Source organism: Telopea speciosissima, chromosome 5 (genome assembly GCF_018873765.1).
Source record: "Telopea speciosissima isolate NSW1024214 ecotype Mountain lineage chromosome 5, Tspe_v1, whole genome shotgun sequence".
Classification (NCBI taxonomy): domain Eukaryota; kingdom Viridiplantae; phylum Streptophyta; class Magnoliopsida; order Proteales; family Proteaceae; genus Telopea; species Telopea speciosissima.
In genome coordinates, this window is record NC_057920.1 from 61807573 (window position 1) to 61822248 (window position 14676).

Below are 14676 nucleotides of genomic sequence, written 5' to 3' on the forward strand. Positions count from 1 at the left end.
GTTTGTTGCCAAGCTAAATCTTTGTAAACCTCCCATATCAAAGCAAACCACTATTAATTAACCCTCTCATATCCCTCAAATTTTGTAATTTGTCTCTCAATCTCCTCAAAAAAAAAAAAGGAATTACTTATGCTTCGGCGGCGGCGTGTCAGTTGTTGAGTTGTTACACTTCAGCAGCAGGTGCTACATTAATGGATCTTATGGATTAGGAACTTGTAAATTCCGTATCATCCCTTCTTTGATAATTTATAGATTGATGAAGTGGTAGTAAGTTTAGTATTCATTTCTCTGTGATTTGATTTTCACCGTCCGAAACATCCTCATTCGCCCATTTCTCTACCGTCAAGGTTGCTTTCTTGGCCTGCCAATGGTGAAATAGTCAAAAAAAAAATCAAAAAAATCACTATGATTTGATTTTTCACCGTCAAACCCATTATCTTTACACAAAAGGGTGTCAATTTAGAACAGGAATCATAAATCGAGACTGAAACCAATCGTTTAAAATCAAACCAAATCTAAAAAAATGTTTCAGTTTTGGTTCTAAAAAATAGGTTTTAATTTAGTGTGGTTCAATTTCATTTCTAGAATAAAAAAGGCTGATTTAAACCGAACCGAATTAAACTAAACAAATCAAATTAAACAGTATAAGAACCGAATTCATGAAAAGAATAAGAACCGAATAAAAGCACACCAAAGCAATTTGATTTTGGTTTGAGGTTTTTAAAACTATTCTATTTCTATTTGTGCATCTTGTAGCTTGAGCCAAACCAAAACCAAATCGAACCGTTTGATACCCTTACTTCTAACCAAAAACAGAAGGTTGGACCAATACCCCGGGCTGTCAAACTTAATTCAGCCTAGGTAAAAAATTGTTTGTGTTCCAGATTGCTTCTAGACAGTCTAGCCCTTGGCCTTTCCCATGGGCTAATATAGCCGAGCTCAAACTTCTAGTCGGGCTCTGCTTGGGCTAGGAATTGTAAACCCTAGCCCAACCCCTATAAGTCTATGTGCATATTAGGGACACATGGGTACTAGCGGTTTACGGTATACCGATGGTGTGCTCAATGTTTTTTCTATAAAAATTTATGAAAGTTGAACATACCTCATTTTCCCAGTCACAACGAATGGTGATGATGGCCAATATCAATGTTTGGATGCCAGTTCCACCAATCATTCGGGACCAAATTCCCTGATTTTTACAATTATTCCCAACATTAGATAAAAACAAACCACTAAAATCATAAAGAGAAAAAGATCTCTACTTGGTGGTGTTTCCTAGGCCCTCTCACAGGGCACCGTGAGATGATCCCTCTATCCCCTAGGTAGATACCAATGCGTGCTCTCCTATTGGCCCAGACGTTTTTGTAAAGACCATGCGACTAAGTAGAGATCTCTTGCCCAATCATAAAATTAACACTAAATTAAGTAAATTTTTTAAATTATACAAGTAAAGAGATGGAAACATACCTTGGCTCCAAGATTAAAGTACCACCCCAATAAACATCCGATTGGGACCCCAATGATGTAATAGCAACCCAAATTTATGTAGGCCACGAATGCTTGCCATCCAGATCCAACAGCAACTCCTATAATACAAATAAATATTTTGTAATCGATACCTTCAAATGAAGGCCTCAAAGGCAAATAAATTTATGAGGAATTTCTTTATGTCCTCTTTTTTCTTTTTTACTAGGGGATATTTCCTCCATGTGGGCAGGCTTGGAATGGAATCTTCAAGTGGCTCTTGACTTTATCACATGATGAGTCATATCATATGACAATTCCAATTATTGGATAACCAGAGTGGTATGGCCGGGCCCTATTTTAAATTTCAGGACTTAATTTCAATCAAATATCCTTTCATGTATTAGTATGTATTTCCATATTTTTCCATACAATATAGCTATTGTTATTCCGACAACTATTATACATTCTCATATAAAACATTTTGATTGGGCATAGAGTTTAGGGTTTTGGGTTTTAGGGTTTCTAGGTCTCAACTAAATTATCTTTTTTTTTTTTTTTTTTCTATTCTACGGAGACAAATATTTGGTATCCACTTGAAGATTCCTTTCCAAGCTACCCATTTAGAGAACCCAAGCCCTTTTTTCAATGGAAAAATCTTGCTGTAATCAAGTTGGTGAAGAGGGAAATTAGCCCTTTTCTCATGGTAGCGTTTTAGTCTAAAAAAGTTGGTGAAAAAAAAAGCTGCAACCTTACTTTTTTTTGTCCTATAAGAATCAACTCTTACGAACAAGACAAGAGCAATCAAAAGAAAGTTACAACCTCCCATGTGAATTTTGGTATTGGTAGGTGATTGTCAAGCTAAGTGAAAAAAACAACAATAAATATAAATAGAATGAGAAAAACACTCACCGGAGAGAACCGGTTGAACACTATTAAGGAGGATGGTGAAGGCTAAGAGGACGGAAAGCTTGTTGACAGCAGTAATGACATCTTCGCTGGACGTAAAAATGATAAAAAACTCGCTATGGAATATCATAATTAAGACACAAAATATGAGACCGATTACTATGGATGTCGCCACCGATACAATTGTTGCAAACTTAGCTCCTTTCCCATTGCCTGCTCCGAGCTCGTTTGCTACCCTTACTCTTTAGTGAATTTGGTAATCACATAAACACAAAAAGATTACTTGTTACCAACTAATAAGGTTATATTAAAATCAAGAGCAAATACATATTAATGAACATTTTTATATCTATGATTACATTAATCCACCCTCCACGTAAAATACTAACAAAAAAATAAAAAGTGAGAGAAATGTTTTCTACACCAATAGTGTGGGAGAAGGAAAACTCCCTCACAAAGAAAAAAGGAAAAAGAACGTTACCTGGTCGCACGGATTTTGATTCTCTACGGCTGGACAAGTAGCGACCATTGTGCGGCTCACACATAGGCAGGGACGAAATGACTATCCCACCCATTGCCCGAGGACCCAGCCCAAGTAGGGTCCACGCACCTACCTGTGTGGGCCGCACAATGGCCGCTACCTGTCCGGTCATAGAGGATCTAAATTGCTGGTCGCATGGCCTTTGCGCCATGACATAGCCCTTTGAAATGATCATCCCACCCTTTTACAAAATGAAAAATCTCCCCTAATCCATGCCCCTACACGTGTTTGGCCCCCGAGCTGGTGCAACCCCCCCCCCCCCTCCCCCAAAAAAAAAAAAAATTTGTTGATACAGACATTCTATTCCATCTTCATCCTTGAAATTTTTTATTTTTTTCAGATACATACAATTTTGTGTCCATCACTCTGTCTGAATTCTGTTTTGGACTCAACTGAAATTTGGAATTTTGTATAAAAAAGAAGATTATTTGGTCAATTGTTGATGGTGACCTAGGTTTTAAAATATAGTATCGAGTCCTACTAATTTTGGATCCAATTTCAGGCCAGAATTACTCATTCTTTCAAATAATCCAAAAAAAGTGGATCTACCTAATTCTTCTAAAAAATCATAAATATCTTAATCTGAAATCCATTCATCAAACACATTAAATTTACATCGAATCCGCCAATTCAAACAAAAAACACAGAACATAAGTAGATATGGAGATATGATAGACAAAGCAAACTTGGACTCTCCCATCCAATAAAGTTCAATATCGAATTCCATGTTTTCGTCTCTATCTCCTCATAAGTCAGGCATATTTTAAAGCTCATCTCCATAAGGGGCCACGAAGAGGCAACACGCATTCTAGAAAAAACCTAACTTGTTGTAGGCGATTGGAAAAAGATGGATCCCAAACTTGAGACCATCAAACCCTTGGCATCACTATGATTAATGCTCCCAACCATCAGTCCATGCTCATAACCTCCACACATATTGTCTCCCTTCAATTAGTATCAGTAATCCTTTTATTTCTTATCTTTGTTTTTCCAAATAGAGAATGTTAACTTCATTCTATAATTTTCTTCTCAATATTGGTTTCCATTGGATAGGTTATTTTTGTCTTATTTAGGACCCATTTGTTTAATGGTGACTTAGGTGGGTGTTGGAGAATTGGGGTAGGAAAGTATTAATGTAGCATTTCAAAATCGGATCAAGATTCTCTGTAGTACCGGTGGGTGTACGATGCACATCCTATGGCACAGCTGCCACATGGCTCTGCTGTGCCGCAAGATGTGCACCGCACACCCGTAGGTACTGCAGAGGATTCGTTCAAAATCCCACCTCAGTTGGTGAACTTATAAATGCTTAGGAACAACATTAAATGTTGTTTGACCTGAAATCTGAAAACCTTATCCCTATGTTATTTAAAATCCCACAAAAAATAAAGGAGTTTGATTACTATTAATGGAAAAGTAATCATTATTCTTTTATTTTTTTCTTTTGATAACTAAACTATTCATAATTCTTATTAATAGGGTTTTTAGTAGGAGTCTACTTGACCAACCCTGATTTATCTGAAAAACGAATGTGTCCCTACCAAACGGTCAATGTTTCTATAAATCTATTATTTCTAAAACCACAAACAAAAAACTGAAAAAGGTTAGAAGAAAGTACCCAGTTGCAGCGAAGAACGCCAATGGAATCATCATCTCCCACCCAGTAATGGTCATACTGCAAAAATTAAAGATCATAAGAACACTTACTTTGTCAACCAAATCATTTTTTTCATTTTTCTATTTAGGTAATAAATAAATCGAATTGAGGAGATTGAACATCAACACAGATCCTCTACGGCGCAGCTGCCCGTAGCGGCCTGTGCGGCGCAAATTGAGCCGTGCATGCAATGACCACCTTACCCTTGCTCAGGCAAGACGTTTGAGCAGGGGTAAGGCGGTCTTTGCGCACACAGCTCAGTCTGCACCACTCAGGTTGCTAAGGGCAGCGCATCGTAGAGGCTCTGGATCCATGGAACATACATACCAGATGGACAAAGCATCTACTGCAATTTTTGCGTTCCTGAGATTTCCTGTCATCAATAATAATATTCTATAATACCAATTCTCCAAGCTGCCAAACCAAATAGGATAGAAGAGTTAATTAAGAACCCAAAACTGTCCCAAAGAGTTGCAGGAGTGAGTGATATTGGTGTACCAGAGCATAACCCCTGAAGCTGCAGAGAGTTTGAGGAACTCCCAAAGACCAGAGAAGGCTTCAATGGAGAAACCACTCCAAGTGAGAGGACACCCACCACAAACAGTGTAACCAAATAACCCAAAAACCAAAACCCACCAAGAAAAATTGAGAGTAATAGCAGCTCCAAACAAGCCTAATTTCAGTCCAAACACAAAAAGCCAACTCACAAAGATATGAACTATTAGACCCACCAAAGAAACCCAAGCAATCACAAGAGTCTTAATCTGGCACTGCAAGAACCTCTGAAGAGGGAATAGGAACGCAAAGCTGAAGTGGAGAGGGATAAGCCAAATCGCCACCAGACCTGACAGCTCCGCCACATCGTCCGGTTGTCCCATCCATTTCAGAATTGGAGTAGCAAAAACGTACATGGGAAGTAACAGAACAGAGCAGAGGAAGAGAACAATCCATGATCGTTGCATATAGATTCCCATCATGTGGTACTTCTTAGCCCCAAATGCCTGCCCACATAACGTCTCCAATGCACTAGCCATTCCTAACTAATTAATCCACAAAACAGACAAAACAAACAAAACCCAGAACAGAGGATGACATTTAGAGACTCCACTGAATCGAATTCGAAAAAAGAATGGATATAGGAGAAGAGATTAGGTACCAAAAGACCAAAGTTGAAGCCAATAATGACGTTATTGGCAATGGAGATGGCAGCGAGCTCGAGATCACCGAGATGGCCGGCGAAGGCTTGGGTGATGACGTTCATAGAAAAGGAGGAGACACGGCTGAAGATGGCAGGACCCACGATGATCCATAACTTCTTTGATTCAATCCAAACCCTTTTCCATAGATCTTCCTCCTCTTGATGATGATGATCATCACCATTTTCACTTTCTTTTATTGATGATTGGTTCTGCAACAGAGGAACCACCTCATCCCCTGTTCTGCCATTGCTGCTCTGCATGTTATGGCTCTTTCTTTCGACCAACGATTCAGAGAGAAATTAAGAGAAGAGTTACAAGGAGATGGAAAGATATTTATGGACAGCAATGTTTACATTGTAAGTTGTCACATTAGATGATACGTACTACCGAGTCAAGATTTTTTTGGGTTTTTTTATTAAAGTTGGAGGATTCTTCAAAGCAGGCGTAAGGCATTGAGTCATCAAGATAAGCATGCAAAGGAGTTTGACATGTGGAAGTACATTGGTGTGGTAGTAGATCCTACACTCTATATAGTGTGTACACCAGACAAGGATTTCCCTTATCTTTTATGATTTAATGATTAATTACAGATAATCTGTCCCACTTGTAATTAAAATGGGTTTATTTATGGACACTTTCATCAGTTCATTAATTTTGTAATAATCAAGGGTACCTTTAGTATCATAAGTTTATTTATTGAGTAATGAACGCATAAGTTACTTTTTTTTTTTTTAGATAAATGTAAGTTTGGGATAGACATCTGTCACCGAGACCTAAAACTAAGGGTGTCAATTGGGATGGTTTCCGGTATTTGGGACGGGACAGTACCAGTATCGGTACCAAAAGTGCCAATCCCAGTATCATCCCATTTAGTTAACGAGACCAAACCTAGATCCCAGTCCCGACTACTAGCGGGACGGTACGGTACCGGTTCTTAAACGGTTCTAGCTAGGCGCTGTAGAAAAAGGGAGAAGAAGTTTAATTGTTTCTAACAAGGCGGGTTTATTAGTGTTGTGGAATTTTTTCACTATCATGAAATCTAAGTTGTCTACTGTTTTTTATAAAGCAACTTAAATTATGAAATTATAGTTTTACTTCTTCAAACTCCCTAAGATCACATGTAATAAGCTTCTCATTTTTTTAAATCTAAAGAAGTCCTCCAAAATGGAAGAATCCCATTGTGTTTCCTCTTTGATTTTCCCAAACAAAACTTTATTTATCACACATGTAACATGGTAGTATGGTATGAAGTATGAAGTGCAAAAAGGAAGAACCTGATAGATGTAGTTGGTCGAGGGAGGAGGGAGGAGGGAGTAGCACTGTAGCAGGTTCTGTGAGGAGAGACTTCAAGCAAGCTACGGTTGTTGACCTGTTGTTCCTCTTTGTATTCCAAAGGCAATTAGTGAAACCCTAATGAGTCGTAATTCTTATACCCTTTTTTTTTTTTTTTGTTTTTTTTTTTAAAAAGATCTTATATACTCTTTCTTTTTAAACGGTGCTAGTAGTTTCGGTACCATCTAGTACCTAGTTGGTATTTCGGTACTGGTACCATTGGAAATCCCGTCCCAGAACTGTCCCATCCCATTTATCATTTGGTACCAAAATCAGAATCCAGTACCGTCCCATTTACTAATGGGACGGTCCGGTACCGGGTTTTAGTGGGACAGTATTGGGATGGTTCCCGATTCCGGTCCCAAATTGACACCCTTACCTAAAACCTGAGAGGCCATTGTCACTACAAAATGTAAACGCATTTTTTGGTTTATCAATGATTGAGGTTCATAGAACCATATCCAATATTTTAAGAATGCGCGACTATTTTGTAAGTGAAAGAGTCACTTAACATGGTCTCCACCATCCAATTGGAGAACATCAAAGAGAGATTGTCTGTGGATGGTTGGATGAAAATCAAGATATATAGTGTTTTGGAAATGGTTGGCAAAATTTATTTTCACATAATATGATAGAATATATGTATGTTTTCTGTTAAAAACATGTAATTGTGTTTTGTGGATTTCAATAATGTACATAGATGCTCTGATATGAACATCTACTATGGAATGGGGTTTTAGAGTATTTGTATATATGCCCTAGATTCCATAACGACGATGTTAATTACTGGAGGGTTTGTACATAATAAGATGTTATTACCAAAGGCTATTCTTGAAATTTGCTAATTAAATAATTATTTATTTTAATTTAATGGATATGGTGTAATTATTTAATTATCCATTTAAGTTAAATAATTAATTAATTATTTTTCCTTTAAGATTCTGCTTCTTCACCAATTAGAAGCACACTGAAAATAGAATATGACATTCAAGTCAACTTGGAGGAGAAAGAGAGTCAAACTTTCATAAGGAATACAAGAGCCTAGAACCCCACCTATTTAAACCAGGGGTAGGTCAGCCAAAAAGCTTCCCTTGGCCAACTTCACTCTCTCTCCTCTCTCTTGTCGAATTTCCCTTGCTCTATTGCTCTTGAGAGCTAGGGTTTGTTGAAACCATGATTATTTAGAATTTTTTTGAAGAAATATGTTATTGGCTTGGAGAACTTTAGTTGTACCAAGACAGTTCAAGATTGTCTTACCTAGTGTGTTTGTTGTAAAAAGAACCACTATTTGGAGAATTGAAGGAGCAACACTTCTGTATACACATATTAGCTTGTACTTTTAGCCATTCATTTCTTTTCGAAAAATCTTCCTCTTTTCACTTGTTTTTTAGATCTTAATTTCATCACTTGGCATTACTCTATGGAGATAGCAACCTCTTCCGCTTTGCGTGATTTTTCCTCCGCCTCGGCGTGAAACTCTCACCACCTAAGTGTGTTCTTGCTCCCCTGTCTCTACTCGACCTCTGCCTTTCCGACCATGAGCATAGATCGGCGCCTACTTCTACAACCCCTTCCCACTACCAATCCCCTGCCATATTCCTCACCTCCAGTAGAGTCTGATGACTCGGATCTATTCCTGGATGATGATACGGAGGAGCAGATTGCTGAAACTTGGGATAAAGCACTTGTGGGACTGATTCTCCCAGGCAAACCTTATCGCCGACAAGCTGTAACTGAAGCACTAGTCGCAGCTTGGAATACTCGCAACACTGTGGAGGTTTCTCCCCTCGCAGAGCATAAGTTCTTGTTCCGATTCAACCACTCACAGGATATGGAGAACATTATGGAGGAAGGCTCGTGGACGGTTGCTGGCAACCTGATCATCTTGGAAAAATGGAATGAAGTTGGAATGTGGGACTTCAAATTTGTCAATGTCTGGATCCAATTTCATGATCTTCCCCTGGAGTTCCTCTCGTTGGACATGGCTTTCCAGTTAGGTTTAAAGATTGGGCAAACTGAGAAGGCGATGGTGATTCACAACAACCAAGGAGGGCCAAGAGCAAATTTCCTTCGCTGTAGAATTATGTTGGACGTCACGCAGCCTCTACGCAGCAACATCTGTATCAAACGTCGATCTGGATCTGAGCAGAATACAATGGTACATTATGAACGTCTCCCTCTCTTCTGCTATCATTGTGGATTAATTGGCCATGAGTTGAATCGTTGTGCCCTGTTGTTCAATTCTCCCAGTCAATCAACCTCTGGAACTCAAGCTATCACCCATTATGGCCCCTTCCTTTGAGCGATAACCCCTGATGGACGGACCTTGGAGAAATCTGAGAGCATGCTCCTTGTGGACTCCAGATTTCACCATCCACATACCCAGAACAACCAAACTCCGGCCACTTCCCAAAACATTTCGACCACCAATCCCACTGAAATCCCACCCATTTCCATCGTTAACCAACCACCAACCACCACCCACAAGGAATATTCCACGTGTCCCTGTGCCATGTGATGCGGAGCTTGTTCGCACACAACCATGTTTCCCAGCTAACTCTGAGGACCACACCACTCACACCATCCACACCTCCCCCATTCCACTACTTGCCAACCAATCCAATATTCTGGATAATTCCCTGACCCAACCATCTATAGTCCCACCTCATCACCAGGCCCACATTCTGAACCTGAATACCCCAACTTCTCCATATCCGTCATCCACACTGGCAAACCACCTCAGACTTAACCCAAACTTGTCTAATACCATAATGAACCTATCACCATTATTATCTACTTTTTCCCTCAATGCAAATCAAGAGCAGGGACATGACCCAATCACCCTGGCTAGCCAAAACCAAATGACCCAACTATCCTTGCCTCCATGTCTAGAACCAAGCCAAAACCCCTTTTCTGAACCAACCTTTCAAACCCACAACCTGCCTAGACCCGAACCGGTTCATGATACCAACCAAATTCCCCCTGGAACCTTCCTTATTGCTCAACCTAGCCCCGATCCAAACCAAGCCTTTTCAGCTGTCTCTCGATCCATTAAGCATAGGGCAGATTCATGCACAGGGGCACGAAGGCAGCTTCCAGACTCTCTTTCAGTGAAAACAAAACCAAAGAGGGCAAGGAATACGATTAAGAAAGCAACAAGAAAGTCTACAAGAGCTGGAAATCAAGAAAAGATTGGGCATTTTTTATCCTTGGAACCCGTGGAGACTGGGGATCAGCTCCACGGGGGGCAATGAAGATTCTTAGCTGGAATTGTCAGGGGATTGGGAGACCCTTGACAATGAATTCCTTAAAGAATCTCTCAAGAGGGGAACACCCTGATATAATCTTTATTATGGAGACTAAGGATAGCTCTAATAAATTGAAGTCTGTAAAGAGGAGGTTACAGATGCCAAATTCCTTCGTTGTGGATGCTGTGGGTAGCTCTGGTGGCCTATATATGTTCTTTGGAAGCAACATGTTAAGTTGACTATCATTTCAGCAAGTGACAGAATTATTGACACTAAGGTCTCTGCTGATTCTCATCATAACTTTTACATCACCTTTGTTTATGGCGATCCAGTGAAGAGTAGAAGACAACTTGTCTGGGATGATCTGACACAAATTGGAGCCAATAGATAGGAAAAATGGTTATGTGTTGGGGACTTTAATTCCATACTTGCTTGGTATGAGAAGGAAGGGGGAAACCAAGTTGGGTGCCGAGATGTCCAAAGTTTCAAAAACTTGTTAGAAAGCTACCGGCTATCTGATCTTGGGTGTAAAGGGCCTGCTTTTACTTGGTCAAACAGAAGGAAGGGAAGCTCTCTTATAAAGGCTCGGCTGGACAGAGCCTTATTGAATATTGAGTGGAGGATGGCCTTCGAATATGCTGCCATTACCTGTAAGGTGACTGTGGGATCAGACCACTTTCCTATTTTGGTGGACACTATGGGGAGTATCATGAAGGGGGCCAGGCCCTTTAGATTCGAAGCTATGTGGTTCCAGCATCACCAATGCAAAACAGTGGCAGCCACAGCTTGGATAGATTCTGATGCAAAGGAAAAGAATGATATACAATCCAAATTAGAAGTTTGTAAAAAGGAGTATAAGAAGTGGAATAGAACAGTCTTTGGACATTTACAATCAAATATCAGTAGATTGAAGGAGGAGCTGGTCCATTATCAAACTCTTGTTGCTGACCCAAACACTCAACATAAGATAGAGGTGGTTGAGAAAGAGTTAGAGGAAGAGCTTCATAAAGAGGAGATGTTTTGGCACCAAAAATCCAGGAATTCCTGGTTACAATGTGGGGATTTAAATTTTAAATACTAAATACTTTCATGCCTCAACCCTTCAGAGAAGACAGCATAACAGGCTTATTAAATTGAGGAAGGAGGATGGTTCTTGGACAGCTAATCATGGGGAGCTAAAAGCTGAAACTACTAAGCACTTTCAGAATGCCCTTTCAGCTGAGGAGTGTGATTCAGAGGCTCTCCAATACACTTTAGACTGTGTGCAACAGCAGATAGATCCAGTGATGGCTGAACAATTATGTATCCCCCCCAATCTTGAGGAAGTTAAGAAGGCTCTCTTCTGGATGGCTCCCCTTAAATCTCCAGGACCAGACGGATTCCCTCCTGCCTTCTTCCAGAATTATTGGGATATAGTACACAAAGATGTTTTAGAGTTTGTTAGGAATTTCTTTATCTCAGGATATCTCCCATCGACAGCTAGTGAGACCTATATGTGTTTAATTCCTAAGGTCCATATACCTGAATCTGACCAACTAAGGCCTATCAGTCTGTGCAATGTGATTACAAAGATTATCACTAAAATAATGGCAATCCGGCTACAGCTCCTGCTTGGAGAGGGTAATTTCTCCTTCTTAATCAGCATTTGTGCCTCAAAGAGCCATTTCAGACAATGTTTACACTACACATGAACTGTTTCAATATATCCGCTAAAGGAAAAAAGGAAAGAAGAGGTTGGTGGCGGTGAAGCTTGATATGAAGAAGGCATATGACCGCCTTGATTGGGCCTTTATTGAGAAGATGTTGCTGAAGCTTAGTTTTTGCAATAAATGCGTAAGTCTGGTTATGAAATGCATCACATCTGCTTCTTATCGTCTTCTTATTAATGGGAATATTTGTGATGAAGTGTTACCTTCTAGAGGCATACGACAAGGGGATCCCCTATCCCCTGTCTTGTTTATTCTATGTTCTCAGGCCCTCTCATCTCTATTTACACAGGCTTATGAGAATGGTGCCATCAAAGGAGTGAGAGTAAGAAATAGAGGAAAACCAATTACCCACTTACTCTTTGCAGATGACTGTTTATTATTCTCGGAGGCTAGCTTACCTCAACTCCAAGCCTCGAAGAAATGCCTTGACATTTACTGTGCAGCCAGTGGTCAGGCTATCAATCTCAAGAAATCTTCTTTGAGTTTTAGCCCAAATACCCACCTGCGTTTTAAAAGATGGTTCTCGCGTATCCTCCAAATCCCATATGGTGAAGGGCCTAGGAAATACCTCGGGTTACTTGCTGACTTTGGATTATCCAAGGTACAACTCTTCCATGATATTAATGACAAAGCTATTGAGCTTGTGCAGGTCTGGAAGAACCAATTTCTCTCCCCGGATGGCAAAGAGATTCTGCTGAAATCAAAAGTTTTTTCAATTAACTCCTATGCATCTGCCCACTTCAAACTCCCTATTACTCATCATGAGAGACTAAACTCTGCGGCCAGTGACTTGTATTGGGGAAGCGTGGAAGGAAGGAAGAATATTCATTGGATTGGTTGGAAGAAACTATGTAGATCCAAGACGGTAGGTGGTTTGGGTTTCAGGGATGCAAGGTTACACAACAAGGCTATGCTAGCCAAAGTTGCTTGGCGCCTCTTTAGTGATCCTAACTCACACTGGGCAACTTTTATGAAATCCATATATTACCCAAATACAGATTTTTTGAGGGCAGTGGTGGGTACTCAAGGCTCTTGGGCTTGGAGAAGTATTACGGAAGGAAGGGAGGTGCAAAAATTGGGGCTGATTTGGCAAGTAGAAATAGGGTCTCAGATTCGAATTTGGGAGGATAACTGGGTGCCTTCTAGTGTAGATTTTAGAATCAGGGGGTTTAAACTTGATGATTGCACTTTACAGTGGGTGGAGGAGTTGATCGACCAAGGTAATAGATGCTGGAATAAGGAAATTGTTCTGCAGTATTTTCAGCAATAGGATGTTGAGGCTATATTGAGCATTCCCCTCTCTTTATTCCCCAAAACTGATGTGCTAAAATGGGGTGCTTCTAAAAATGGTTGTTTTAGTGTTAAAACAGCGTATCATCTGTTATGTAATAGGGAGGATGCCAACCAGACTCGAAGACCTTCCTCTTCAACCACTAGAGCAAGTCATGCTGCAAGCCCGAATATAGATTGGAGGAATATTTGGAATTGCCCCACGCTACTAAAAATCCGACCATTCTTATGGAAAGCTTGAGCTGGAGGATTGGCAACAGGGGTTGCTCTGCAAAGGAGACATGTGCCTTTGGATCCTACTTGCCCCAGATGTGGAAGGGCGCCAGAGTCTATCGAACACATCCTATTTTCCTATGATTTTGCTCGGGCAATATGGTTTGGCAGCTATCTCTCACAGGTGTTCTCCCCTCATTCTATAACTATTGGTAATTGGATTAATAGTTGGGATGCCTTTTCTTCCCTTGGAAAGAAAGAGAGAAAGGAGTCGTTGAGCTTGTGTAGTTTCCTAGCCTGGTCCATTTGGCTGGCTAGGAATGATTTGGTATTTAATGGCAAGCAATATTCCCCCATGGAGGTTATAGCCAAAGCCCAGGCAGCTACTGCTGAGTTTCTGAAAGCTCAAAAGCCCACGAAGGAGCAAGTTTCTGATATGAACAACTAGTTCCAGCAACAGAAGCCAAAGTGGATTCCCCTAGAGGAAGGTTGGGTGAAGGTAAACAGTGATGCATCACTTGGGAAGGACCAGGTTAAAGGTGGGATTGGAATCATAATCAGAGATCATTTGGGGAGGCCTGTTCGAACAATTTCAGAGCCTGGTGATTTCAATTCAGTTGTAGTGGGAGTAGCCTTAGCTCTGACTACCGGTATGATTCAAGCCTTGAAGGATGGTTGGAATAAGGTCAGGTTTGAAGCCGATAATTTGGAAATCATATCATATCTAACAAGCAGCAGAGCAGTATTTCCTTAGAGGTTATTCCAATCATAAATGATGTATTGCACCTGATCCCCTCTTTTAGTCAGTGTTTCTTTTCTCATACTCCCAAAGACTGCAATGAGATTGCAGATAATTTGGCCAGGAGGGCTCTACCAATTATGTGCAAGGTAGATTGGCCCATTTCCACTCCCTGGATTCAGTCCTTATGTAAGTCTGAGTTCATGGGCTTTACACATTTGAATGAATAGTCCTTTGCCTACCAAAAACCAAAGAAGGAGCAACACTTGAGGCTCTTTAAGTTAGTAAATCTAATAAACTCTTTTATGGTTAATCTTATATGGTTTGATATTTTTGTGATGTGAAAGAATCCCGATTCAATCTCTTTCCACTGCA

The 14676-nt window shown here is 40.2% G+C and overlaps 1 protein-coding gene across 1 annotated transcript; it reads right to left on the reverse strand.

Moving 5' to 3' along the window:
- Positions 1 to 216: 216 nt before the first annotated feature.
- On the reverse strand, positions 217 to 6063 carry LOC122661598 (protein DETOXIFICATION 27-like). The gene is made up of 8 exons (XM_043857048.1): positions 5728 to 6063; positions 5070 to 5611; positions 4899 to 4985; positions 4533 to 4589; positions 2377 to 2615; positions 1468 to 1586; positions 1103 to 1189; positions 217 to 361 (listed from the first exon to the last, which is right to left on the reverse strand). The coding sequence occupies exons 1-8, from the start codon at positions 6028 to 6030 to the stop codon at positions 281 to 283; spliced, it is 1515 nt and encodes a 504-aa protein (XP_043712983.1). The 5' UTR covers positions 6031 to 6063; the 3' UTR covers positions 217 to 280.
- Positions 6064 to 14676: the final 8613 nt, after the last annotated feature.